Here is a 27611-nt window from a genome sequence, read left to right on the forward strand (position 1 = left end):
TTTCGCTACGCAGCGACGCGCGTGCCGGGCGGTGGAAGTAAGTGTTAAACTAGCCACTTTCGGAAAACGGGGGCTCCGGTTCCTCCCGTCCTTTCTTTCACATAAATAAGAGATGCGACCGAGAGAGACCGTCGCCGCCGCACTTCTTGGGGAGCGCAGACAGCTGAGCGCAAGGCTTCTGTAAGTGTGATTCACGCGCCTGCTCGCACGGCTCAGCCCGGGGTGGAAGAATGACTCCGGCCAATCCCACTATCGACGGCTGCACGCGAGGTAATGGTGTGCTCGTGGGTTGTTGGCGTTTTGCGTTTGTCTCTTGCCTCTTCCTACTCGTTGGGTAGAATGATGTGTCACTTTCAAGTGTCATTATAAGGCTTTTTTTTCTATAGGAAACTCAGAGGGTAGAGGATATCGATTCTGTTTAGTGCGTGTGTAGAACAATAGCGTGTTAACTCCGAAGGACAATTCCGTTCTACGTTTGTAAATTTCCAAACTTTCGCTTGTGTTACAGGAGATGCATTAAAATGAATAATGATGCTTTGGCGATTAACATGCATTATAAGCCTGGATAGTTGGCTGCTCGGAATTAGTTAGATCAATGAACGGAATTAGTTCAATCAATGCAATGAAAGTAGGTTACAAGTTTCCCCCAGGAAACCGTTTAATTGCTTTATATAACCAAATATGTCCGGTATTAATGCGCAGGATGGAGTACATTGTAAAATTTCCACATTCTCCAGTAAAAGTGAAGCGGGCATGCAATTGTGTAAAGAGACTGCGCCGCGTTCGGTGTGCCTGGCACAGTAATCACTGAGATGCACGTTCTTTAGATATGATTTACAATTTACGAATGATCCGCCGAATGTTTGTGTATTTGCATACACGCCAGTCTTAAACTTTAAGATCTTATCGGACTTCCTTTTCCGTCTTCAGACGCCCAGTTAAGCGTTCTTAGTGTGTACCTGCTTAATTCAGTTTATCGGTGTTTCGGGAGTTAATCAGCGTGTAATTGGAAGCGCGCTGTCTACCGTAGTTGATGCTCCCCTTTCCTGCTTAAGTGCCTCCCACATGGCGAGCAGAGAGATGCGGCGCCCCGGTGGAAACTGCGCACTTGGGATGACCCAGTGTTTTACCACCTGCCAATTAATTACAGCTAAAGCCCATCGGTGCAGCATCAATAACCATTTAGAGGTTTCTTTAGTGCAGCCCAAGCCCTCTGATCAAGCTAAGTAGATTAATCTGTTATAGATGTAAACGAAACGGAGTTAAACTTGCAGTGGCGGAATGACCAATGATTCCAGGAGAACGTTGCGTTCATTTTTCCCCAGTAGATCCTTGCCAGTGCAGAGCTGCAACATCTGAGCAACATGTGCTGCTAGTTCATGTTGTGCTGCCTGATCATCTGATCTGTTTGGAGTTGAATGCCTGTGCCGCTGGCTAAGTGATTCAGCCATAAGTAATAAAAGAATGAGTGTGGGTGTTGCTTTTGTTCAATTATGTTTTTGTTTTTTTTAATGTGAATTACTCAACACAGATTTTCAATTAAGGAGTTTAGTACATTGAAGATCTCTGAATTAGTTCCTTTTTGTCAGTAACATCAGTGGTTAATTAGTTCATACTGTTTTATTTATTTTTTTTTACGTGTGTAAGAAGATGTTGAAAGTGGCAGCAGTAATAGATGTGGCGTTATTAGTGAGCGAGTCTGTATTCAAAGATGTACTTTTTCACCATTTCACTGAGTGCTATTTATCAATAGACATTTAACTTGGCCTTATAAAATCACCCCACATAAGGACATCATATTTTCTGTATGGAATATGTATGATGGGTATACAAAATGGGTAATTTCTCATATATGCTGTCTATATAAGGCAGCGGAGATGCATCACGCTGCATAAGTAATCCTATCTTAACAAATCATTATAAAGCATGTATCTTATGTCCTGGTGTGCTGACATCAGCAGTCTAGTTTAAACTGCAACAATTTTAAGAGGCCTGTTTTTGTTTGGGTGGAGTGATTTACCAAACAAAGTTCCAGTGTAACAAGCACCTGGGTAGGACCAAGGCAGAAGGTGAGGGGCCTCAATGAGCTGAAGCAGAAGGGTAAGCGATTGGGGGGCAGGCAGAGCCTGTTCTCATCCTTCCCAGAATGCTCTGTGCAATTCATTGTTTTACGTGTGGTCTGGGAGTGTTTTTTTTTTTTTTTTTTTTTTTTTTTTTTTTTTTTAAATTTCTATTAAGGCAGCTGAGATGCGTGGAAGAAATGTGGAAATGCTTTTTCAGGGGGAAGAGGCTTTTCGACCAAAAGATATAACAGTTGCTAATTGTGTTGCATCTGAGTGGAACTTCAATACTTCATAAACCTGTGATCCCTTAAACGGTGCTGAGAATCAAAGAAAGAAAATCCCAGCATCGAGAGACAATGATTTGCATTCATAGCACATAACTACACATTCTTTTGTCAACTCAAATTTACACTGCCAATTAGATAACTTGGGAAGTTATTATATTAATATTTGATGATATTAAAGGAAGAAAACTATAAGCAACGGGGAATGAAACATTTTTAAATTTAAATGAATTCAGCTTTTTTTGAGAGGAGGAAAGAGGAGGCATTTTCTCCCTCAGGCGTTTTGAGAATCATGATGGCTCGAACATGTTCAGCTCTATTGTGTGGCACATTCAGGCTCTGAGTCCTAATATCTACAGTCAATTAATATTCTGCTGTTGGAGCTCATGGGCTGGGCTGGCTGCACTAAGTACAATGATAAGAACTAAACCTATGCAAAGGATATATTGTTCATATGCAAATGAATGTGTATATATGCCACATTAATACAATAAATGAATCATGGGTATTTGTTTTTCACTGAATATCCAATGATTATGAATATCCAGTTATGTTTATAAAGCATATATTTATATGCAATAGCATGACATTCCTTGAATACTTCAGTGATTGCTGCTTTGTCCTGTGTAGCTATCACACATCTATCACCACTGTCATTAAACAAAACCAGGCTGAGATACTGGGCAGGTGACGTGAGTGGGTGGCCCAAAACTCGGTTAAATGTACTGTTGAGTGTCGCTGTCCCCATGGCCGTTTCAGACTGAAAAATGTTTGAGGCAGATCTATAGCCCCACCCAGATATGACATGGTTGCCATGGTCTTTGAGCACATTTTAGCTGTCAGTTGTGGTTGAATCATCTGGATTGTTGGGTTGTTAATCACCATAACTGTCATTACATGGTGTATGGAGTACCTCTGAGTGTTGCACAATGTTGTCATAATTATTTAGGTCCAGAGTTAGTTTGGCAGATGGGTTTTATTTGGCATTTTGGGTCACAATGCATACCCCTTAGCTTTTGGAGAAAACTCAATCTTATTTATTTATCCCAATCTATGTAGTATATTGCATGTCAAATAAGAAACCATTATGGGCTTAGTCCTGGATATCAACACTTGGAAGCAACATCATTGTTACTTTGATCAGGTTGAGCAACATTCCAAAGTAACAGTGAGAATGTCTGTCTCTGTGTGTGTGTGGATACTTCCACTTAAGGGCAGGGAAATGCAATAGAACACAGCCCTTGGGTAAGATTTTCAAAGATTAATGTTGTCACTTCCCTTTGATTAGAGTGGTCACGTGCCATAGCTGTTTGTGCCCATTAAAAGAATTGTTCTTCATAGCGAGTGACTCAATATACCTGAGGCTACACACATGGTGTCCTCATTTGACCTTTCCTTTCCTAATTTCAGCCATGCAGTAGTATAAGACAGTGGTGTGTGTGTGTGTGTGTGTGTGTGTAGAATGAATCTCTAGCCTTTCGTGAGGCATTAAAATTAATTTTACATAATTTATCATACCTGCATGTGAAGTTATTCATATTTGGCTTTAAAAGGCTGGCCTACATTTGGCTCTCTTCATGCCCATAGAGACACTTCATGCGCTCTCTTTTAAATTGACTTACATTTGGATTGATAGGATCAGGCCAGATTTCTGATTAGCCCTTTGGGCAAAATCAGATGATTAGCTACAGTGTGCTGCCTCTCTTCTGTCAATTTCGCCAGCCTCCCATACCTAAAGATGACTGTCTTTAAAAGCTCAGAGATATAGCTTGGAACCTGTCGCTCATTCGGTAAATCTCCTGGGGTCTCATTTATCAGCGTAGCTAGCGTTAGTATTTCAGCGCTACCTCCCTAGTCATCCAATCTCTTTACCACTGTGAAGTGTGTGTGTGTGAGGACCAAGTTAACTGCCAGAGCTGCTCTTTATCTTGCACAAGACCATCCATAATGGATAAGTCACTGTAACGTACAGTACAGGGACATTACTAAGCTAATGCAAGGATTTGCATATTCATGCATAACTACATTATTCATAAGTGAGCCTGAACTTGTCTGTGCCTCTGCTCTGTGATCCTACAGTAATGATGCCTGTGTACGGAAAACCGTGTGCCGGGTGGAAAAGGCCGTATTGATTCTCTCGCCTCGTGACACTGCTATACCCCGTCGCATCAAAAGCGCGTGTGTCTGCTTTGCCGGGTGGGGAGCTTCATTAAAAGGGCATGAATTCCGATGAGGTTTTGGTGGATGTGCGCAACAGTGCGACAGGTTAGACTTTCTTTGTTCGGTTTGCTGTCGCGTTAAGACTGATGAGCCTGGGTGGGGAGGGTGTGCTCATGGTAGGGGAACAATGTGTCTTCTGACATCTAATTTGAGAGCTTTTAAAAGGGTCCCCCCCCACCCCACCACGAGGGACTCCGAGGTAGCGGACACTATCATTTCAGAATGTTATCGGGAGAATTTATTCTGTTTGATGAATGGGAAGTTATTTATTCATTGGTTTTGGTGCAGCCAAAGAGCCCTGACTGAGAGAGCACCATTTTCTTGCATGTTTTTCGCCATGCAGGTATTTCCACATGGGTCTTTTCACTGCCTCCAACTCGGGAGGGCATTTCAGGTGTTTGTATTCTACTGTCTGCCGTTCATTTAATTATTTGTCACCACACTTCCCCCCCCCCCCAGAAGGCTGTCATGAGGATCCTTTACAAAGGCCTTGGAATTGAATAATGTGAGAACTAATTTAGTAATTTATTTTAATTCAAATGTGTTCCAGTGTGATGAGGTACTTCATAAATTTATTTATTTATTTTTAACTGCAAGGAGATCTGAAGATAATGAGGGCAGCCGTTTGGTGCTCTGACAAGGTGACTATGAAGAGGCTGTAGACTGCTTTCATGCACACATGCATATCAATTGGTGTCATAGCGACTGATGAAGGCCTTTATTAAATGATCAAGCTTTCTGTAAAACTGATTCTCGGGGGGGCAGGAGACAAAACAAAGACTGACCTGTCTTTGTGCTTTAGCTTTGACTAAAAATAGAAGCTTGTCTCCAAATTCACCTAAAGCTCAAGTAATGTGGACACAATCTGGGGCAAGATACTAAAATTTGATTTCTTCTAGAACTAGTGGATGAGTATGGCTTATACTTCAAATGTCCTTTATTTATTTTATTTTTTTATATATATTTTTTCCCCTTTGTTGTTTAAAACTTAAATCCCATGGAATAAAGAGGCTTAGTTCTTTCCGTAATCTTTTACCAGAGCACTGTCCTGTCCTTTTCAAGTCGTCTTCTAACTTTCACACATCTTTCATGATCATGATGGCTGAGTTTGAGAAATTCACACCCACGTCCCTCAGATCAGAAAACCTACAAACTGTGGTACAGTTCTCCACACTCCCATGCATGCACAACACTGCGTGGAAAACTGCATGAGACATTTTATTATGGTTGCAAAAGTTTAGGATCCGTGACAATCATGAGGGCTTGAAGTGGACAAATCGCATACTGTAACTGGGTGTGTGCTTGACTTGTCTTGGCATGTACAAGAACAGCCTTGGCTACCTATTCCTCGAAACAGAATAACGTTGAATTAAAAGAGGATTTATAGTACCCCAGAAGAAAGGTTGTTGATGCTAGTGATACTGGTAAAGAGCTACAGAAGGGGTTCCAAAGTCTCCATCAGTCTCGAGCCAGGCTGATGCTTTCTGAATGTAATCTATTCAGTTGCTATTGCTGTGCCTACAAGTGTGGGTGTCCAACAAAGATTTGTGCAAGGGCATGCCACAGAATCCTAAATCAAACAACAAAGGAATTGCATGCATCTCTTTCACCTGATGATGCCGGTGTTCAGGAGTCTAAAAAAAGCACTGAGCGAGGGCACTCATGGGAGGTTCCTATGGAGGCAACCGCAGAAGAAGCTGCCTTTCCTCAGATTCCTAAAGCTCATTTGGAAGTTTTGCAGCACTACAAAACAATGTGGTGTGGATGGATGGGGCAAAAGTTAAATCTATGCAGCATTATGGAGAAAACACTACATCTGGCTTGGATCTGGACATTACTGTACAGATAAACAACTGTTTATTGGTGAAAAACTGAAGGCAATTATTTTTTCCATGGCTATTTTAGACAGTTCAAATTCTTCAGCGTGCTGTCTTCATTCCAATTGCCTTGTTTATCAGTGGATTTCAAACATGCCTTTTCACTGAAGTTTCCTCCATATATTATCTTTAATAACACAATGCACATCAAATTCTGTTCACAGTTACTGTGCACCATGTATTTCACTGAATACCTCAGCCCTTATAGTACTGAATACTAGAAATACAAGAAACAAGTCATTGTGGACGTCATTATATTCAGAGAAACATTTAAAAAACAAATGGCTTGTATGTTCTGTGTACGATGGTACTCCTGTATTCATGTGGTGAATGGCGGCGGCAGTGGCAGAACTTGAGGTGGTGCCCGTTCCACAGGGCTGGACCTTCTCCTCCCCGCAGACGACCCCATTGGCTCTGCAGTGAAGTGAAATGAGCGACGCTGCATCATAAACAATGGCTCGTGCTCATCACCAGATGTTAATGGTCATTTTTGCGAGATAATGAGCTCATTCTTCAGTGAGGGATGGCATGCATCTCAATGTAAATATGTGGTTGCAGATGGATTTTAATAAACATGCACAATGCCAAGAGTCCCGCTGCCTGGGTCATTATTAAACGGCTCGCTCTCTCTTGGAGATTCGTCTTCGTTATGCTAGCGGCCGCTTACTGTTGATAATGCTCGCTCATTTGCTTGTGAGGCCCCTCAATTTTCCCTCCGGCGATAATGCATATCTCTTGTGGCTGCGTGGATGATGGAAACCCTGTTCTCCCCAGCGTTTGCCAGATTACAAAGGCTAATCACCAATTTGAGACTTATTGTTGCTAAATAGTTGAAGACCTACATGAACTGCACTTGCCAGATATAAGCAGATATAAGCCTGACTCTGCACTGGGGTTGAATTGTGCCCCCTGGTGCAAGGTGATTGGCTGTGTTCGAGTTCAACTTTCCTGCAGCGTTTTAACATGCATGCTCAGGAGGGCTGAATGTAAACGAAGCCCCAGGAGGTTTGTACGCGAACGGTTTATTACGCTTTTAGCAGGGTGAGTTCAGAGATGTTGGCCAACAGTCTTGATGTCCATCTAGCCTTTGGTAGCCTGGGCTGATTCTGACACTGCAGTTAAATTCTGGGGAGGTGGAGGATGTTTGGAATATCAACCAGTCCTTTCCCTCTAGTGAACTGGGTAATCAGAGATTTGACGAGGCACCATGTGCTCATGTGACCAGAAAGATGTGTTCGACTTAGTCCTATAGAAAAATGGTCAGATCCATTTTAATGTTCCTGAACAGCAGTAATTGAGTAGTCCTGCGACTAATGAGCTTTTTAAATTCTGCTGTGACGGTAAGTACTGTGCTGTCAAAAGGGGTGTGTTCATATATAATAAAAATGATGATTTAAATGAAGCCCAAAACAAAACTTTTTCCTGCACATGTGCTGCCTTAGGGTGATAGTTATCACTTTGTCATTTGTCACATTTTGTCATGTCTCAGTACCTGCAAAGACTGTTAGGATGTAGACCCGTCACTTTCTCAGGTGTACCATCTGTTTCTGTGGTGCGTGATGCAGGAAATGGTTTCAAGTGCTCCAGTTGGGTGTTGATTGGTTGAAGCATGGTGGCAGTTGAAAAAGGCAGACCGCAGCCTAAGTTGCTATTAGCAGTTAGTGTTACCTTTAACACTGTGGAGAGCCTACAGCTGAAGCAGGCTCTTGCTGTGTGAATTGACACTTTTTTTTTTTTCCTTCCCCCCCCCCCGCAAGAGTTGGAACCAGTTTATCTGAGTATTGGAGAGAAAGTCTGTGCAGCTGTTTGGCACCTGGTGCCATTCAGTGAGCTGCTTCTACACTGAGAAGAAGCCTCCAAGTGCCTGATTTCTTAGCCTGGTGCTTCAACACTGAAGATTCTGTAGGTCCTCATCTGAGGTGGTGTGATGCATCGTTAGGGGAAACGCTGCTTTCTAAGAGTCTTTCTATTCTCAACCATTAGTGACAATTGTAGAACCTGCTGGTAGTTTGGGTCGTACTCCTGTAAGGCCTGAAATTTTAGCTGGTGGTTTGGCTGTGGTGTGTGGGTTTTTTTTGTTGTTGTTTTTTTTTTTTTAAACATTAATTTTCATTTTCACTACAGAATTTGAAAGGAAATGTATAATGGCAGAGGTTCAGAAAATAACAATTACTGTGATTTACTGTTATCCAACGCACGTGTGTATCATTTGATCAATCATACGGAGCAGTTTTGGGAAAATAAAATCCTCATTTCTTTTATTTTAGTCACTCAGATGTTCCTTAAATTCTGAACGTTTAAATAGACAGGCAGTACAAAATCGTGTATTTGTCATGCACCTATTACTCATGCATACTCCTTGTGCTGCACTCAAAACAGGTAAGAGATTGTGGGGCGTTTTTTTTTAAGAGCATGCTGGGAGGGAGTATGTCAAAGAGACAGCGCCATGGTTACAATATGAACCATGTTTCCTTCTGCAAAGACAAGTGTGTTTTTGAAGCTTCAGAGCCTTCTTTGAGTTCACCAAGTAAAACGTCCTAGTGGAGCAATGTAGCTACTCCAGTGAGACTGAGGAAATGGAGTGGAGTGTTATGGGAACAGAACCAGGTGACTGTTTGCATGGCATAGCAGATGTGGAGGCCGGCTGCAGACCTGTTCTTACGTTACGTTCCATCAGTGCATCGCTCTGCAGGGTAGTCATGGTGCACATCTTTACAACGGGCATGCTATGCGCAGGGATCCGTGGCCACAGATGGTTCGTGGTGGCACCCGGGTTTCGTCTGGGGTCCTGCTGGTGGAGTTTGCGTCTGGGCCTTGAGCCGCCAACTGGGTGAGCACTCCCGGAACTGCCATGTCTGGTGAGAATGTCTGGTTTTGAGTGGTGTCCGGTGCTTCCACTCGTTGGGTATAGGAAAGCCACGGAGCTGAGGCAGTTTCACAATTTGTGCAGAAGCGCTGACGTACACGTGCATGCGTTCACATGCACGTCTGTGTGCACGCCGGGTCTGGAGCCCCCTCGGGAGTGTTGCATGTAGATATGTGCCTCCACACCACGATCATGTGAAATTCTGTTTTGAAAAGTGGGTTTGGGGGTATTTTACTTAATAATTAAAAACAACAAACAAATTAAATGTACCCTTTGTTGCTCATTTGCCACTCTGTAAGCAACATTTGAATGACATCCCTGGAATTGAGTGTGCAAAAAAACCAGAGAGAATTTAAGGTTTAAGGCCAAATCTCTTCCTTTCATATTATGTTTCTGTGTTTTTCTGTTTCCTCACGTTACAGTATTGGATGCAATTGCACATCATTACAATCACCAGTGAACTCATACCGGCAAATGCTGCTACATCAGACAAGACACAAACCGCATTCCTGCAAAGATGAGCTGCTGCATGAGTCCAGAAATGAGAACCGATCGACATGGGTTGAGTGAAATATGAGGGAGCTCCTGGGGCAGAGCGCCCGTTTGACTGACCTAGTGTCTCTGATGTGCCTCCTGCTTGCGTGCTCTTATAACCCCTGTGCTAAGTGCTTTCTCCAAGACTGATAAACCTTTTAAAAAAGCATAGTGATCCAGGGCAGATTGAAACTGAGGGAATTTGGTCTTCAGTCTTGAGGCAAGAGTAGCATAAATTTTATTCTATCCATAACTTGAGTTATGCCTGTATTGTACGAATGTTAAGGGGAAGATGGCTCTGCTCCCATACTTACCTTGTCAAGGGGGCCCTGCTTTTTGTATCTGTGTGTGTGTGTGTGTGTGTGTGTGTGTGTGTGTGTGTGTGTCTGTCTTCAGCTGTAGATGGCAGTGGTGCTGTCAACTGGGATGCTTCTCCATGAAGCACAGGAGTCATTGCTTAGCCAGCTAATTTTGAACTGAGGTTTATCCAACCTGGATGTATTTATTTTTTTGTCTCATGGCAGTGGATCTGTGTGTGTTTGTTTTTTTGTTTTGTTTTTTTTTTAATTTTTTTTAATTTATTTATTTTTGTTGTTTGTTGTTGTTTTTTCCCCCTTTCAGGCTGCTTTGCTATCGGAGCACGGTAGGAAACAGCATAAGTTTGGGATTACAGATCACAAACTGCTCTTGGACCAGTTATTGTCCAGTCTTGTATTGAAATGGCCTATTGTTTTGCATTTATAGGAGCACAAATTGTGAAAGTTGCACTTTGCAAGCATCGCTTTAGACATATGTTGGAAGGCGCTGATCCCTTTGTAGTTGGTGAGTTTTTTTCTTTTTTTTTTTAAAATTTTTAATTACAATTTATCCATATAGTTTTAGTTGGATGGCCAATTTTATAGTCTAAGGGAATCAAAAGTAAACAGACAAATTAGCATAATTTAAAATAAAACTGGCGTGTTTAGTATTTGCTTGATAACGCTTCAGAAGACTGCAAACCCTGAATTTTAGGTCTGTAATTTCAGTTGTGTTTTGTGAAATGTTTTCCCAGTGAGGCTTTAGTGATGTCAAGATCATTAAATTTTTTTGGTTCTAAATTTTTTCTACAAACTGTAAATATCCATTGCGTTATACATGTTACCGGTTGTTATTACAGGTACCTGTTAAAATGCATTTCAATACATATGTTCATTGTGTAAATAGGGCAGAAATGTACATCTATGCAGGTAGTACAAAAAAGCTTGAATATTTAATTCTGGGTTGACCAAGTTATTGGCTGCTGGTATAAATTTCTTTAACTTCAGTTGTTGGGTTTTGTGGAGTGTGAATGGAGACAGACCCCCCGGTTTCTAGGTGTCACTTAAACAAACAAGTCTGCTCACACTGTCCAATTCGGGGCAGCCGATCCCTAAAAGTTCAATTTATGCTTTGGGAGAAAAGTGTTGTCTGAGTAGTGTTTTGTCAGGGCGCTGTAGGGCGCTGTAGCGCGCTGTAGGGCGCAGTAGCGTGCAGTAGGGCGCAGTAGCGTGCAGTAGGGCGCTGTAGGGCGCTGTAGGGCGCAGTAGGGCGCTGTAGAGTGCAGTAGCGTGCAGTAGGGCGCTGTAGGGCGCAGTAGCGTGCTGTAGGGCGCAGTAGGGGCAGAGACGTCCTTAGTTGCATCCTCACGTGTGAAGTCAGTTTGAGTTACACCTTTTAATTTAATCTGTCCTGCCAGCCCTGTTACACTTATAGTTCTTCCTTAAATTCATTCTTGGGACATTCATTGGAAATGTTTTGTAGGGCGCAGTAGGGGGCAGTAGGGGGCTGTAGGGTGCAGTAGGGTGCAGTAGGGGGCTGTAGGGCGCTGTAGGGGGCTGTAGGGCGCAGTAGCGTGCAGTAGCGTGCAGTAGGGCGCAGTAGGGGGCTGTAGGGGGCTGTAGGGCGCTGTACGGTGCAGTAGGGGGCTGTAGGGCGCAGTAGGGGGCTGTAGGGGGCTGTAGGGCGCAGTATGGGGCTGTAGGGGGCAGTAGGGGGCAGTAGGGGGCTGTAGGGGGCAGTAGGGGGCTGTAGGGGGCTGTAGGGGGCTGTAGGGTGCAGTAGGGTGCTGTAGGGCGCTTTCTGTATCGGTGTGTACCATCTCAGTGTTGCCTCCCCACTGGCAGCCTTGAGTGAAATAAATGATGTATGTGGAGGTGGAAAGCAGCAGTGATGAAGCTGAACAATGTCGAGACGAAGAATGGAAGTGTTTGTTTCCCTCGTTTCCCTCACGTTCCTCTCAACCGTTTATTTTAAAAGGAGTAGGAGTTTTAATTAAAGCCCGACAGGTCCGTGTTTTGATTTCAGTATTAATACTGATGCATATATTTGGAGAAAGTTAAGGGTGCCGGTAGGTTTGCTGACATTTGGACAAGATGGAATGAGTAATTTACTTTTTCCCTGTATGGATTGTGCCCAAATGTTCCTGCAAAAGGCCCAAAGCTGCCTGCTTCATTGCTCAGGAAATGAGTTTCCAAAACAATATTAACTTTAAAAAAAGTCATAGCTTTAGGCATAACAGAATAGCGCCAAGCTGACTGCATGTCTGTGACTAACAATAGAACCTGCGAGAATTGTCTTTTTTTTTTCTTTTAATAGCAGGTGTTTTTTGTTTTGTTCAGAGTGGCCTACTTTTGACTTTCAGATCAACTGTTATCTTCTCGCTCATTTAAGATCATTTAAGTTAAATTCTTATCTCAAATTTTTAACAAACCGATTGTGTAGTCACCCTGCTGTTTATAATGTACTAGCAAATACTACAACAAAACATGATCAAGTACTCAGTGAGCATGTGAAACCTTTTGACGGCCTTTTTAAAGTGTAAGACTCATGGGCTGCTTCTGCTAACCCAACCGAGATCGGTTCTTCAGTAGCTTTGTTTCTATTGGCCTACTGACGATCCCTTTTCTCCTATATGACGTTATTTTTTGTGCTCAGAGTTCAATTGCCTTTTAAGGCCTTTCTAACCGCATGCAGTGCTAATAAATACTGTGCAGACAATAAGACATAGATGTAATTAAAACCAATTTTGACACTGGCATTTGGATTTGAAATGAAAGCATCTGAGTCAAAGGTATGGGATGTCAGCTTTAATGTGAGGGTGTTTGCATATTTTGGGACCACAGAATCGTGGCCCATTTTATACTCTCCAAGGGAATCAAACATAATTGGACAAATTAGCATAATCTTTAACAAAACTGGCATGTTTAGTATTTGCTTGCTAATCTTTCAGAAGACTGCCAACCCTGTACTGTAGCCAAGTTTAACTTTGTAATTTTGTTTTTGTGAAATGTTTGCTTGGGTGACATCTAGAACATTCCACTTTTGGGCTCCAAGTGTGTGTGTTTTTTTTTAATTTGTAGAATTAATTCATTAATTAATTAATTTTTATAAGTGGGGCTTTATCAGTGAGTTTCAGGCCTACAGCTTGCTGTACGGTGAAGCGCCATCCAGTGGTTTTTCGAGCGGTTGGTTGGTTCTGAGCAGTTAACGCGCTTCTCTGCAGAACTGCTTCTGCTGCCGTTAACGCCGGTGGCTCGGCTTTGCGGCCAGCTGCATATGCCCACGCCACTCAGTTACATATGAGGTGAGGTGGTGGAAGCTGAGAGAGCAGTAGCTCCCCCTTTCTCCACACATTCATCTTTTGCATCCCTCTAGTTAAGGTTCGTTTTTTTTTTTTGTTTTTTGTTTTTTTTTTTTCTTTTTTCTTTTTTTTTTTATGTTCATTTAATCTATAACTTGGCTTTTCTTTTTCTTCTGATTGGCATCTTGTGTCAAATCTTTTAAAGTCATAAAAGTCTCCCTTTCTCTTCATATATCCACATGAGGCTTCTACTGTAAGTGCGTATGTAGTGTTTTCCCGATTTTAAAGTATTTGGTTCCCCACTGCTGTTTCCTTCTCTGAACTGTCAGTTTGTTGCTTGTGTGTCCTGTTAAGTAAAAAGCAAGAACACAAGGTTGATCCTACAAACAGTAACGCACCACTACTGCTCCATCTAACGCCCATGTCTCTGCTGAACTGTTTCTGATTTTGCAGTCATATACTGGCGCATTCGGTCATGTTGATATTTTAGGCCCATGTTGATGCTTCTTTGGTCCTCACAGTCTATCTGTAATTTCCACATATCAATTAATTAATACATTTTAAATGATTTCCCCCCGGGGGGTTGTGATCTCAATTGTCTGTCTCAGTAGCACACTTCAGTCTCACCTTTTTGAGTTTGATCACTTACTCCCCATCAGCAAACAAGACTGGGGAAAGCCTGACATTAATGTCTGGAAGATGAAAAGGTCACAGCAATGAAGAGCGAGTGCAATAAAAAGCCGTTTTGCACAAGAGAGAGTAAATGTCATCTGAAATGTTCTAACTGCTGAGAAATAAGTGTTAATCTGAAAAAGGAAATATGGTAGCGTTTATAGTAATGCTTCATGGAAGACACATGGTGTCAATTATTTGGTGCTAAAATTCTGTATATGGGATGACACTGGAAAAAGGTGAAGGTTCATGGTCCAAAATATGGCAATCAGAATTTTTATCCACCAAATATGAAGTGTACAAGAAAGTTATTTTTGCTACGTGTGTCAACATACAATTAAGTGCAATAAAATAAATGGAAAAAGATGCATTATATATAAACATAAGACAGTACACAAACACTTTTTTACTTGCTGTTTATGTATAATGTGAGAAGTACAGATGAGACCAAGCACTGGAATCCTGAGGCACATGTACAGATAAGAGAACTGAGCAGGAAATGTAAACCTTTTTATAGAATGTGTATATTGCAACATTTTAATGCATATGTGCACTTCCTACAGTAAAAAGACAACGATCCTGTTCAGAAGGATTGTTATGGTATTTATAGTGATTTATGTACATTTAGTGTATGTAATAAAGTACATAAGTAGCCGTTGAAGTCGGAGAGATGTGGGGAGGCTCCTTCTTAACGAGGTTGATGGCCTGAGGCAAGAATTTGTGGAGGTGTCGATTGAGTCTTTAAGGCTCTCCCTCTTTTTGTCTTTGTCAAGATGGAAACAGCTGGAAGACGGAGTGCCTGGGGTGTGAGGGGTCAGCCATGGCTTTCCTGCCCTCTTCTTCATTCTGGCCGTGTAGAGGACTTCGGGCAGGCGGGGGGGGGCGCGACAACAGTTAGTTGCAGCTTGCGCTTGGGAAGAGAAGATGGAGGAGGGGGCTGGACTCTATTAAGGCGATGTAGAACTGAATGAGCAGTGCTTGAAGCAGTTTTCTTAAGTTGACACAGCCACTACAGTTGGGCTTGTAGTCGCTGCACTGCTGTGTCTGTCTCGTTTGAGGTCGTGAAGTGTGGTGCCCGGGAGTTTGTAGGACTCTGCTCTGCCGACTGCAGGGTCTTGCATTATTAGTGGTGGCAGCGGGGTTGGTTTCTTTCTGAAATCAATGGTCGTCGTCTCGCCTCAAGTTTTTGTACGTGTTCGGCTCCGGGTTGCTAGCTTGGCACCATCACACCAGCCATGTCGCTTCCTCCCGGTACACAGACTCACCGCTGTTGATGAGACTGACTGGGGTCGTGTCGTCTGTAAACAACCTAACAGAGTCCCTGTCGGAGGTGCGCTCACTGGTGCAGAGGGCAGAACAGGAGGGGAGGGTGCACCGGCCCTGGGGGCGACAGGGTGCGTAATGCGGTCAGGGCCGGTTGCTTTCCTGATCTTCTGCTTTCCTGAGAACACGGCCGACCTGCTGTTCAGTGACCGTGATGGACGTAAGCGGGACGGGGTCATGGGCGTTGTGCTGGAGGTGGGAACGATGAAGAATGCAGAGGTTGCAGACTGTGTAGCAGCCAGACTGGAATTGGATAGACTGGGGGGGAGGGACATGCCCTTTTGTATTCCCAATCTTGAGTAAAGGTTATGGAGCTGGTTTGGGAGCAGGGGTGCTGCTGTTGTGGTTGATGCATTAGGCTTAGTTAGTAATGGTCTGAAGTCCTTTCCTGAATGGACAAAGTTCATTTGTGGAGAACTGCTGCTCTGTTTGTTGCCCCCAGCGTTTGTGTTGATCAACTGCGTTGTTCGGTGCATACATTGCACAGTTGTGTGCATATTTCTTTGAAAGTCTCGTTCAAATTAATTTGGAGCACATGGATGCCTACCGGTACTTCTGCGTGAGTTCCAGTTCCATATCTGCCACAGCCCCACAGCTGTCCCTGCTAGCTCACGCCATGTAACAGCCTCGGCTAATTTGCCACAGCAGACTTGCAATGATTATTATATTTGGATTTAAAGCTTAAATTATGCAATCATGGACCATATCTCTTCTCTTCAACCAAGAAAAAAAAAAGAGTAATTAATTCTCTGTCAGCTCATTTCTCTCATTTTATCAGGGTAGGGGTAGGGGACCATCATCAGTGGGGCTTTTTAAATGTCTGTATAGCTAATTAAAAGTTTGAGTTGCTACATCGGCGCTAATTATGCGTTCAGAAACGGCACCATTTTATGGATCTGTGCAGGAATACCTTAACTCTCACCCTTCACTTGTAGGAAATGGACACTGCTATGAAGTCAGCGTTTGGTGTTTGGTTCTTTGCGACCCCCCCCCCCCCCCCCCCCCCCCCCGCGGTGTGTTATTTCACTGGAGCTCACTGTGGCTGCAGAAGCTTAGTTTAGTGTTGGTTCACAGAGCTTTTGTTTGAGGTCCAGTGGTAAAGCTTGAAACACTGAGAATGTTTGGCCTGTTGCTGGTCAGCGACTGACAGGAAATGATCGGTAAGGCCTCGGCAGATCGATGCCGCGTCTCGGTTTTCTGCGCGGCCTCTTCATCCTCCTCCTCTTCCTCCTCCTCCTTGTGTTCTCCTGGCAGAAACCTTTTCACATTGAGAGCTGAAATCAAATACAATCCCTTCACACAGAGCATTCATCCATATTTAACGTCGCTTCTGCGTTTAGGGCAGCGTATGGCAAGACGGCGTCTCCCCACGCGTGCCCGTGACACGTCAGAATGCAAGAACGAGCTAAACGGAAGCCTTTCAGCTCGGCCCCTCCATCGTCCGCACAACGCCTACTCCCCAAGCGCCTCTAATTAGTTACTCGCCCGCGGTGGGCGGGGGGTCGTTGTGAAACGCGGCCAGGCGAGGGCGATAAAAGGACTTATTGAGAAGGCGACCTCGATCGCTCTCATCTCCCATAAACATTTCGGTCCCTTTTAACAGGGCCGCAGAGATGGCTCCTAGCACTGCAGGCCAGAAGGGCTGAATCCGGCATAACGTATTCATGAGCGGAGAAGGAAACGTGGGAGGGATGGGAGTAGGGAGGATGGAAGGTTGTCCTGTAAGCCATTGTTGTGGCAATAAGGATCAGATTTTAGGACTTGCAAAGTAGTCGCTGCTTCCAACGCTGTCTAGATTGGAATTCATCCAGCAATGATCATCAGTGAAAGTAATTTTTTGTTTAAAAAAAAAAAAAAAGATTCTATTTAAAACTATTTAGCATCACATACAGGCACACTGCAACAAAATGAACAAAGCATCAACTTGAATTGTATCATTTCTCCTGTGGATGAAGTTTGGAGATCTATTTATTTCAGTAAAACTTATTTTAAACTGAAGTTATTAGAAGTCTAAATGTGTAATTCAGTCCTTACATAAATGGATTTGCTGAAAATGAAACATATCTATGACCATGAAGCTTTTCACATATGTTTAGACATTTGAAAGCAGCCCGTCAAAGGAAAAATAGCATCTCGGTACTTCTAACTGGAAAAAAATGTTTCCATAGTCTTTGAGTTCATGTTGTACATTGGATGTATTTAAAATATGTAATGAACTGCACTGAATGGCTAATCTGTGGGCTTGAAGAGTAGCTTCTTTGTTAGGCACAGCCTGGTGCGCTGCTGAAATCTGTTGTTGAGCAACTTTTCAGACATTTATGTAAATATACAGCAGCAATGCAAACTAACAGACTGGTAAACTGTCACCACAAAAAACTCGCTCTCTCTTGCTCTGATTTCCTTCTCTCAGACACGCGTTGCTTTCCTGTGCGCTTGCTTTGACTCTACATGTCTTTTTTTTTTTTTGCTGTCTCCTTCTTCTGTCTTCCTTTCTTCTCTCTCTCTCTCTCTCTCTCTCTCTCTCTCGCTCCTTTACTTCTGTCACTCTTTCTCCCTCTCCCTAACACATTCTCACTCCTTCCTTTCCCGTCCGAGCCAGGGTGGACGTGTACAACGTTGTAGATCGTCATTATAGATAAAGGCTGTAGGTGCGATCCTCTTCTCTCTTTGGAGCAAAATTACAGGCCAGGAAGTTTATGGATGTGGTGGAACTGACTATCCGACTGCTCTTGCTTGCGTCTGACCCCATTTGGAGCGTTTCGGTCTTATTCGTTCACACACACGCGCACATCAACGCATGGAGATCAAGCGCATGTAATGCGCATTGCTTATTCGCAGCTGCAGCTCTTCCCCTCCCCTAATGCAGGTAGTTCAGCTGTCGATGGCCTGCCTTTCACTTTTCACTAGTGAATCAGTTGTGGTAGTGCAGGGACAGTAATTGCAGCACCACCCAGGGCTGTGATCCGAATCTAGAGCACTTTTACATTTTCTAAGGAAGGCTGCCTTCTTCTAAAATACATGGTCACTCTTGGGGACGACACCGACGTGCTAAAGCCTTTGACTACATCGGGGGGGGGCTTCCGTTAGTTGGTGTCTGGCTGCAGTCACGGAGTGGCCCTGTGGTTTGGTGGGCACCGTCCTCTCTCAGAAGGTCCCATACAAGCTCAGGCCATTGTGGTGCCTCGCCGAACGCGCAGAAACCCTGGACGAGCGGAGGCAGCCAAGGATCCCTGAGAGCGGCAGACGCATGGAAACGCAACGCTGGGAATGCGCACGCTCATGTCAAGGTGGAAAGGAACAGATCAAACTACAACCTGCTGACTTAGCATTAAGGCGGTAGCCGAGTTTCGGATCTTACTGATCCACCACTAATTGTGTGAGTGTGTGTGTGTGTGTTGCAGCATGTGCCCGTTCATGTATCTCAGAAGAAATGAGGCTCTAATGGAAAGCCAACAGGTGGCTAAATCCGTCTTCCGTCAGTGTTAATGAGCACTCTCTGTGTCTGTGGGCCATGTGCTGATGCAGAATAGACGGTAGCACGGTAGCGTGTGCTGACGCCTTCTAGTTGAGCTCCTGCTCCTGTGGCCTACAGAGCTTTAGTGGCACTGCGTTCAGCAGTAATGCGGCATGCTTGCTAGACCTCATCAAACATTTAAACTGTCCCCACTGTCCAACTGGAGAACAGCGCAGGGTTCTGTTTGATGACGAATTCATTCATAATGAATGTGCCTCTGGTTCATAGCAGTGAAAAGGGAAAGTTTACAAACAGGGAGAGAGAGAGAAGCACAGGACCTGTTTATAATTATAGAGGGAAGGATGAATAGCACCATCAGTGGACAATCTATGACCAGATAAACAAACGAAAAAAAAAAAAAAAAAGGTGTCATTTACAGATGATTAGAAAACCCTGATGCCTGAATGGGGTGGGTGGAGTTTTGGCATGTTGTCCACATTTTCATTACATCACTGATTCTTTTCCCAGATGCCTGCTGTGGAGAGCTGTTGTCTGACCTCTTTGCGTGAGTGGAGCAAGCAGTTTGAACAGGACTTGCAGTTTAAAAGGCTGTAACACACTACCAGATCTGGCAGCCAGGCAGTGAGTAGTAGCACTCCTCCCATTTCTCTCTGCAGGGCAGCCATTACGGCTCCAAATGAGCTGCAGTGTTGGATCCTTTCACGTACGTTTTTTTTTCCATATGTAAATCTTTCAAGTCATTGTCTGCATTCACAGTAACACCCAGAGATGGCCGAAATCTACTTTTTAATAATTGATTTATTTTTCTGCACGTAACCGTGTGCGTGTGATCTTAAATGTGACTTTAGCTGTTTTTGCATGTGGAAAAAGATTTGTCATGTGATCAGTGAGGACCGTCGGGACACAATTCACTGCATGTGTTTGTCGCTCACACACGACTGTGTCCATTATGGCTCCTGCAGCCACAGCAGTGCCAACAATAGCTACCACACCAGCCGCGTGTCCGCCTTCTCGTCCTGATCCCCCACATCTGACAACCTTCACCGCAGGGCGTGCCCGCCATGGACGTTTGCACCATTATTTAATCTGTTGTGCCAGTTCATTGATGGACTGCTTCACCAATATGACGTTTTCCATTTTCGAGTGCACACCTTAGGTCTTATACATGAGATTGTAAATTTCCACACGAGTGCTCTGAGGGTAGTTGTTGGTTTGATGCTTGATATGGTTCACTTGCAAACATGAACAATCAGGGCCAAAAAGGGGTTCTTTTCCAACAGTCAGAACTGAGCAGAAGTCTGTAATTTGAATGGAGCTGATGTCCTGCAGCCGTTCAGCTGATTGAATACGGTCTCTGCTGGCCTGTCTACACTTGCTTTAGTGTCTGATCTCTTTTTTTCAATTACAGTGCCCAGTGAAGAGTTGTGAATGCTCATTGCAGTGTAGCTCTTGCACCTGAAACAGTACCCCTTCCCCTGGGACACTGATGTCTGGAATGTAATCATAATGGAAAGAGATCTAATCCTAATGAAAGTTTGTCTGCCAAGAGAAAGAAAGGGGTGTCTAAGCGCACACAGATGTCTGTCCACATCCATCCATTAAGCCCCCAGTAATCAGGTCTAGATTTAAGCTACTTTCTGGGGCGACTTATAACGGCGGCTGTAGATGAGGCCTGATTTAGAGGCCTTTGATAAAGGAAAGACAGTGAGTTGGTCTGTATGTGTGTATCTGCTGTGCTTCTGTCTTGGGAAATGTAGTTTCAGATAAGGCATAAAAAGAAATAATCCTGTTTATAGTGTCAATAGCAACGCTTAGTGTGATTTGTGTTTGTGTGTGTGTGTGTGTGTGTGTGACATCTCTGCATATATCCCGAAAGTTTCGGTAGAAAGAGTTGTTTGGAAACTCCCCCGTTGATGGAAACATTAATTCATCACACTCCTGTAAGAACTGTTCAGGACCAGAAGGCCATGATCACATCGGTCAGGATTCCTAACCGAGCCTGTATGTACAGAAATTGGTGCCTGGATTCTGAGCACAAAAGCATGGATGGCAAAATGTCCCACGGCGCTGATGGGAGACGGGGCAGAGACGTCCTTAGTTGCATCCTCACGTGTGCAGTCCTGTAGTGAAGTCAGTTTGAGTTACACCTTTTAATTTAATCTGTCCTGCCAGCCCTGTTACACTTATAGTTCTTCCTTAAATTCATTCTTGGGACATTCATTGGAAATGTTTTGTTGTGGGGTTTACCAAAGCACCTAGCAGCAATTTCAAATGGTTGCCATGGTAACAGGCAACAGTCCAGACTGCAATAATTCAATTTGCGCTTTTTTTTTTTTAAGCATTTTTTTGTTAATCTTTGAGCCCTCAGGAGTACTAACATCTCTGAATTTCTACATTTATCAAGTCATTCTTATAGTATAACTCCGCACATCATATAAGGATTGTAATGATTCCATGTTGTGGGGCATCAGGCACAGGGGCGTTGTCATGCCGTGCAGTGATGCATACATCATGTATGCTTACTTTAATTCACTGTGCATCATCCAAACCATCTGAATCGCTAAAACTAGGGATTCTGTGAATTCTCAAGCATTAAAGCACAAGCACTTTTTAGTAAGGAAATACTTTTAGCACTTTTTTGATTGAAATATGCCCCTTAATTATAGAATGACCCATGGAGAACTGCAAGCAGGGAAGCAGGGATTTAAATGTTAAAGTGGTCGAGCAAGCAGTCAAATAATTACAGTAACAGTAATGGTGTTATTGAATCTCTCTCTCTCTCTCTCTCTCTCTCTCTCTCTCTCTCTCTCTCTCTCTCTCTCTCTCTCTCTCTCTCTCTCTCTCCTCCCCCTGTCTCCCTTTAATGGCATAATTAAGGTCTTAGCTGACATGTGGGTGTGGATTAGGTTATCTCCTTACTCATACCATCTAGAAATAGCTCCATATCTGCCTTTTTTTTTTTTTTTTTTTCCCACTGCTACCAACTGTTCCACACATTTGTAGCCAAAACAGAGGTGGCTTTTTGCCTAGCTCAACACGTCCAGCGCCATACTGTTCTGTTCAGCAAGCCGTACCAAATGACTCCTTACAATCAAAATGAAAGCGATTTCCTCGTCTGTAAGCAAACGCTGCAGTGCATATGCAGTGACACGGTCCTTGAACAGCCAGTACTGATTCAGGAGGATTGCAACAATGTGGTGAGCTGTGCGGGGCAAAAACAGCTTCCCAACACATCTTCCCAACACATTCAGTGTCATAAAGTTGAAGTCCACCCACCAGGTGGCGGGAGAGCTGTAGCTTTCTCCCCAGAGAAGTGTGTGCTTAAAACTAGTGTTTAAGCATCAGATTGCTCACATCAAACCTCCTTCTGGTCTAACCCCCTCCCCCATACCTCGTCAGGCTAGCTTGGTGTGTGCGCATACTCTGGCACCATCTGTGTTTTATAGTCCCCTTTAAACTATTAAAAAACACTTTGATGTAAGGTGAAGGTGGAAAAAAGGTAAAAAAACCAAAACAAGTTTAGTAAAAGAGCTCTGTACAAATATGAGGGAACAATTTTCCTTTTGTAGCTCATATTGTTTGCCCCTTTCCTACCAACAAATAAAAAAAGTGAAAAACCAATACACAGCGGCGTGTGGCTAGATGTCTAGATTTGTGTGCCAGAGGAGGTGAACGTTTCCCTGGTGTGTAACTCTGAGCAGAGACTGTGCTCTAGGAGCAGAACAGCCCTTCTCTCTGGCGCTCCAAGAAAGCTGTGCCTTTGTAACTGCTGCTGTACCCAGTGCCTGGAGCGCAACGTATACGTTTGTGAAATGAGCTTCTGGTTCGGCGCGCATCACGTCGGGGGCGTTGGGCTGTGGGGAGGGGGTGTGGATGGAGAGAGCGACAGAAGGAGGTGAGGGAAACGTTTTTTTTGGGGGGGGGGGGGTGCTTGGTGAGATTGGGGAGGTAGAGATGGGTGGGTCGCACAGATTTAGGGGGCCGGAGATGCAAGTGGCTGATGGACAGCTTGGTGTCTAATGCTTACGTGGCTGGCTTTTGAAACTTCAGTTGTGGACACTTGGTGTTTTACATGTTCCAGCACACCTGACTCAACTTGTCAATAAGAGAGTTGGCAGAAACAGTGATGTGAAAGCAGGGGAAAGACTTAGCTGTCTAGTGCTGTGCCTCTTGAGAGCGTGTGTGTGTGTGTGTGTGTGTGTGTGTGAGAGAGAGAAAATGCTAAAAGCAGAAAAAGAGAATGGGGGGCGAGAAGTGGGGTTAGTCAGAGGACGATGCCATCAGACAAGCCGGTACACAGGGCCAAGCCCCGTGAGGCTGGGCCTGGCTGATGTACATCGACCCTTCACTCCAGAGATATCTGAAGTCCAGCAGAAAAAAGCGGAGGTGAAATGGGGTGAAGGAATGAGGGAGAGGAAGAAAGCAGGAGGAAGGAAGGACAAACGGGTGGGAGTGGTGGGGGAGACTTGGAAAGAGAATATGAAGGAGGACAGAGAAGGATGTAAGGTCAATAGAAAGAAAAGGAGCCAATAAAAGTGGCTTAAAGATGCAGCACGGGGGATTGCAGGGGACTCGACCGGCCGAGGCCTGTTTGTGCTCCGAGTGGCGTTCTGCTGGAACCCACGCTGGAGGTCTAATCCTGTGTTTATGCTGTGGAATGATTGGTTACTTTATTTTCTTGATGCAGCGTGATAAACGAGCATGTTGCGGGTTTGTTGTGCTGTGCTAGAGCTTTCAGAGGAGCACCTTTTGGTCGCGCTTTTATAGTCTGAACCCACCTCCCACCTTTTATGAAAATGGTTTTAAAAAGGCTGGATTATAAAGTGTCTAATGTTTTAAGGTCATGTACATATCTAGATTTTTAAGCCCTGGAGGTTTTTTTTTATTTTTTACATAATACATAATTTCCCATAAAAAGCACATCAGACAAATGTCCTAATAAAACCGCCTCTTCATCAGCTGTAAAAAACACTTAAGCCTGTAAGGCCAAGAACACTGTAATAAATGGCCTCATTGAATTAATAATTGTTTTATGCTAAAACCCCTTGAACGAGCCTTTGCACAACTCCTGTCTGACTGCTCTTTTTTTACTCACCCTACAGAAAGAGCCACTGCATATGCATGAGTCTCTATCCTCATTAGTGCCACTTAGTAGGAAAAGCTGCTGTTTTTCCCTCTCAGAGACAGTGGGAAGATGTGCCGCTACACACGCGCATGCACGCAGTTGCTTCAGACCCATTACTCACTACTATCGCAGACGGTCCAACTGGTGTACAGAAGATACTCGGTTTAATCAAGCTCACAATGTTTACTGTGCTGTTCTAATCCCCTTATAGAGAAGGTGTAGTGTTTGCTATCTAACTTGTGTGTATTGGGAGGACGTAACACAAATATAAATTGCAATAAAGATAAACGATTTTGACTACATGTTGATGAGGGAGAGAACATTAGCTGCTGGTTTAGCTAGAGGTCCCTCTGACCGACCATTCCAGCACGTCCACAGGTACAGTGTGTGTGTGTGTGTGTGTGTGTGTCTGGAGCTGTATCGGATGAGACAGCAGTCCCGTCTTCGTTTCTCGTGGCTAGCATTAGAGCTGGCAGCACTTTTGTAACTTTTTTCCACTTACGGACAGGTGACCGCGTCGCCGCGTAGCTCGCACCCAGACACCTCCTCGCTCCTCTGGGTGCCTGACGGGGACCAGGCTCATCTCCAGCCCTGGCCCATCATGGCCAGGGCAGAGGCGTGTGTCGCCAGCTGAGCTCCAAATGACGTGCTCGAGACGGTGAAAGAGAAGCGCAGCAAGCCGGCAGCGGCATCTCAGAAGAGGCTTTAAAACACAAGTGGCTGCCATTGAACAACCTAAATCTGCTAAATTGGTTTATTTGTTTGAGTCGGCGCCTAGTGATCTACCCCGCAGTAACCAATGAAAGTGGAGCTGCTACATCTGTGTGTATGACGGAGGCCGTGTGCGGCTCTTGCTGTACGCTGAAATAAAGGCACTTCTGAGTGAATTGAAGGGTGCCTCGCTGGCGAGAGAAATGGAGCTGTGAGGTTTAATCAGTTTCGAGTGTGGAGGACAAACGCCATGAAAGTGACCTTTTCACTAGGGGAATATTTTGACTGGCCGTGCTGGCTGTTTAGTCTAAACTGAATAACTGTTGTGTTTTCCATGGTTAGGAATTTGATGAAGCGTAAAGGTCATGTGTGAATTCGTATATTTGCATGCAAAATCCTTCAGACTTTAAAGTCGGCAAGCATTTCTTTAGAGCTTATTCTCTCTCTCCTCCCTCATACACACATTCTGTTTACCTCTGGTTCCATCTTTCTCTGTGCGAACAGAAGTCGACTTGAACTGTGTTGATTAAAAACCCTCAAGAGTTCAGTAAGAAATCACTTTGCCCTTCTGCTCTAGTTGGCTACATCGGCATGCCTCCTTGTTTAATGCTGTACTTGTATAGAAGTGTTCCAGGACGGGTGTAACGTGTATTGATCTAGGAGAAGACGATGGGGAGGGCCACACAGCCCTGGACATATGCTGTGCTTAGTCACTGCTGGTTTCCATTAGGCATTGATTGTAGCTACTTAAGAAATCTGAGCATTTTTGAGCTGTTTTCTTCTGTTGAAGGCTTTTGTAAGTCTGTCCCTGAACCTGCATTTGTTATCCTACCTGTAACTCTTGAAACATTTGCTCTTTGCTTGTCTACCACTTATGAATGAAACTCTTACCACCTCTCTTTTCTTTGACAGATTTCTTTCAAAAAAGTGGCCACCTGTCCTTGTTTTCCTGCCCTCCTATGATGGCTGAGTGTGAGTGCCACCCTGCGCTGCCGGTCTGACTGCACCTGGGATCTGTGACCTTCCTGACACCTCCCGCTTGGGCACACTGCTACGACGTTCCCAGTCGCCATCCCTGTCTCCTGGCTGCCTCCTTCCGTGCTGCTCTCCCTGTCCATGGCTGGCCTGCTGGGATCTGTGTTCCTCCTAGTCCTACAGGCATATGCCGCCCCTCCAGAATTCATCCAGATGTGGCCCAGCACCCCCACCTCGGGCCCTGGGAGCTTGGGCAATGAGACAGTCTCTCCCTCCCTGGTCCCGCCGCCCGGCACCAGCAAGCGCACGCCCCACAGCATCATCATTGGCGTCCGGAAAGGTGGCACCCGCGCTCTGCTGGAGATGCTGGACATCCACCCGGGCGTGGCGGCAGCTGCTACTGAGGTGCACTTCTTCGACTGGGACGAGAACTACGCCAAGGGTCTCGAGTGGTACCGGAGGCTGATGCCGTATTCCTACCCCTACCAGATCACCATAGAGAAGACGCCGGGTTACTTCACCTCGCCCTTGGCCCCGGCACGCATCCATGCCATGAACTCCTCCATCCGCCTTCTGCTCATCCTACGGGACCCGACCGAGCGGGTCATCTCCGACTACACGCAGGTGTACTTCAACCGGCTGGAGAACCACAAACCGGTCCAAGCCATCGAGGACGTGCTGGTCAGGAACGGAGGTCTCAACACGCGCTACAAGGCCATCCAGCGCAGCCTCTATGATGTTCACGTGAAGAACTGGCTCCTGCACTTTCCGCTCGACCAGATCCACATCGTGGACGGCGACACGCTGATCCGTGACCCGCTGCCTGAGCTGCAGCGGGTGGAGCGCTTCCTGGAGCTGCCGCCACGTATAGTGGCCTCCAACTTCTACTTCAACCAGACCAAGGGTTTCTACTGCATCCGCAGCGATGGCCGAGAGAGGTGCCTGCACGAATCCAAAGGGCGACCCCACCCGCCCGTGAACAGCTCCGTGCTCCAGCAACTGCACTCCTACTTCCGGCAGCACAACCGCAATTTCTACCGGCTGGTAGGGCGCACCTTTGACTGGCACTAGTGCAGACGGGCTGGCCGACCTTGGCCAGCTGGGTCTAGCTTCCTTTCCAAACCCAGTCTAGTTTGAGGGGGTGGGGAGGTTGGCAGTGATGAGCAGGGGTGCAGATGGAAGCACTTTACGATCCCCCCCCCCAAAAAAACTTGTCCTAAATGCCTTTGAACTCTTACTGAGTCTGCAAAATAACTGCAATCAGTAAATTGTAATCACCTAAAAAAAAAAAAAATTACTTATGAATAAATGCAGTGGGAGTACCAAAAGCACTGGTGCTCTGTACTATGTTAGTTACTAGAGGGAGACTGAAGCAAACAAATTTGTGAACTCATGAACTTTTTTCTTTGTTTGATATTCTTGTACTTGATAATAAATGGTTCTGCTTTCAAAATGGTTACATCAGATATCCATTCTCATTTTCCTTCCTCTTCCTGCGCGCGTGTGTGTGTGTGTGTGTGTGTGTGTGTGTGTGTGTGTGTGAGAGAGTGAGCGAGCACTACATAGTGTAAGAGTCATTCACAACGGGCTCTGAGAGGTGTTGGAGGAAGGAGGTGTATGGGTAGATACACCTGTACTCAAGTAAAATTGACTAAAATAATTTCTCAAGCAGAAATCAAAGTAGACATTTAAATTACTTAAGTAAAAGTAAGAGAGAGTCTAGTAAAAAGTTAATTCATTAGATTCACTGCACAAACAAAACATTACTTTGTCCAACAAATTCAAATGGGTGGACCTTTTTTCTAGTACTTTTTACACTGCATTCAAATTTGTTTTTAGAATCTTATCAGACCTAATTATTAAGTGGCAGAAGTTATATTTTACAATA

At 44.6% G+C, this 27611-nt stretch overlaps 1 protein-coding gene across 2 annotated transcripts; it reads left to right on the forward strand.

Annotated features, from left to right (window-relative positions):
* On the forward strand, positions 1-27182 carry hs3st1l1 (heparan sulfate (glucosamine) 3-O-sulfotransferase 1-like1). 2 transcript variants are annotated; one of them, XM_027014142.2, is made up of 3 exons: positions 1-270; positions 19420-19533; positions 25661-27182. In XM_027014142.2, exon 3 carries the CDS (start codon positions 25865-25867, stop codon positions 26792-26794), a length of 930 nt encoding a protein of 309 aa, XP_026869943.1. In that variant the 5' UTR covers positions 1-270; positions 19420-19533; positions 25661-25864; the 3' UTR covers positions 26795-27182. The 2 variants fall into 2 exon arrangements, with proteins under 2 accessions (XP_026869943.1, XP_035387179.1); XM_035531286.1 differs by lacking the exon at positions 19420-19533.
* The last annotated feature ends 429 nt before the right edge of the window (positions 27183-27611 follow it).

The sequence above is a fragment of the Electrophorus electricus genome, chromosome 11, assembly GCF_013358815.1.
Source record: "Electrophorus electricus isolate fEleEle1 chromosome 11, fEleEle1.pri, whole genome shotgun sequence".
In the NCBI taxonomy this organism is placed as follows: Eukaryota; Metazoa; Chordata; class Actinopteri; order Gymnotiformes; family Gymnotidae; genus Electrophorus; species Electrophorus electricus.

Bases quoted from the DNA above. Each gene is read 5' to 3' on its own strand.
- hs3st1l1 (XM_027014142.2), top strand. From the start codon at position 25,865: ATGGCTGGCCTGCTGGGATCTGTGTTCCTCCTAGTCCTACAGGCATAT.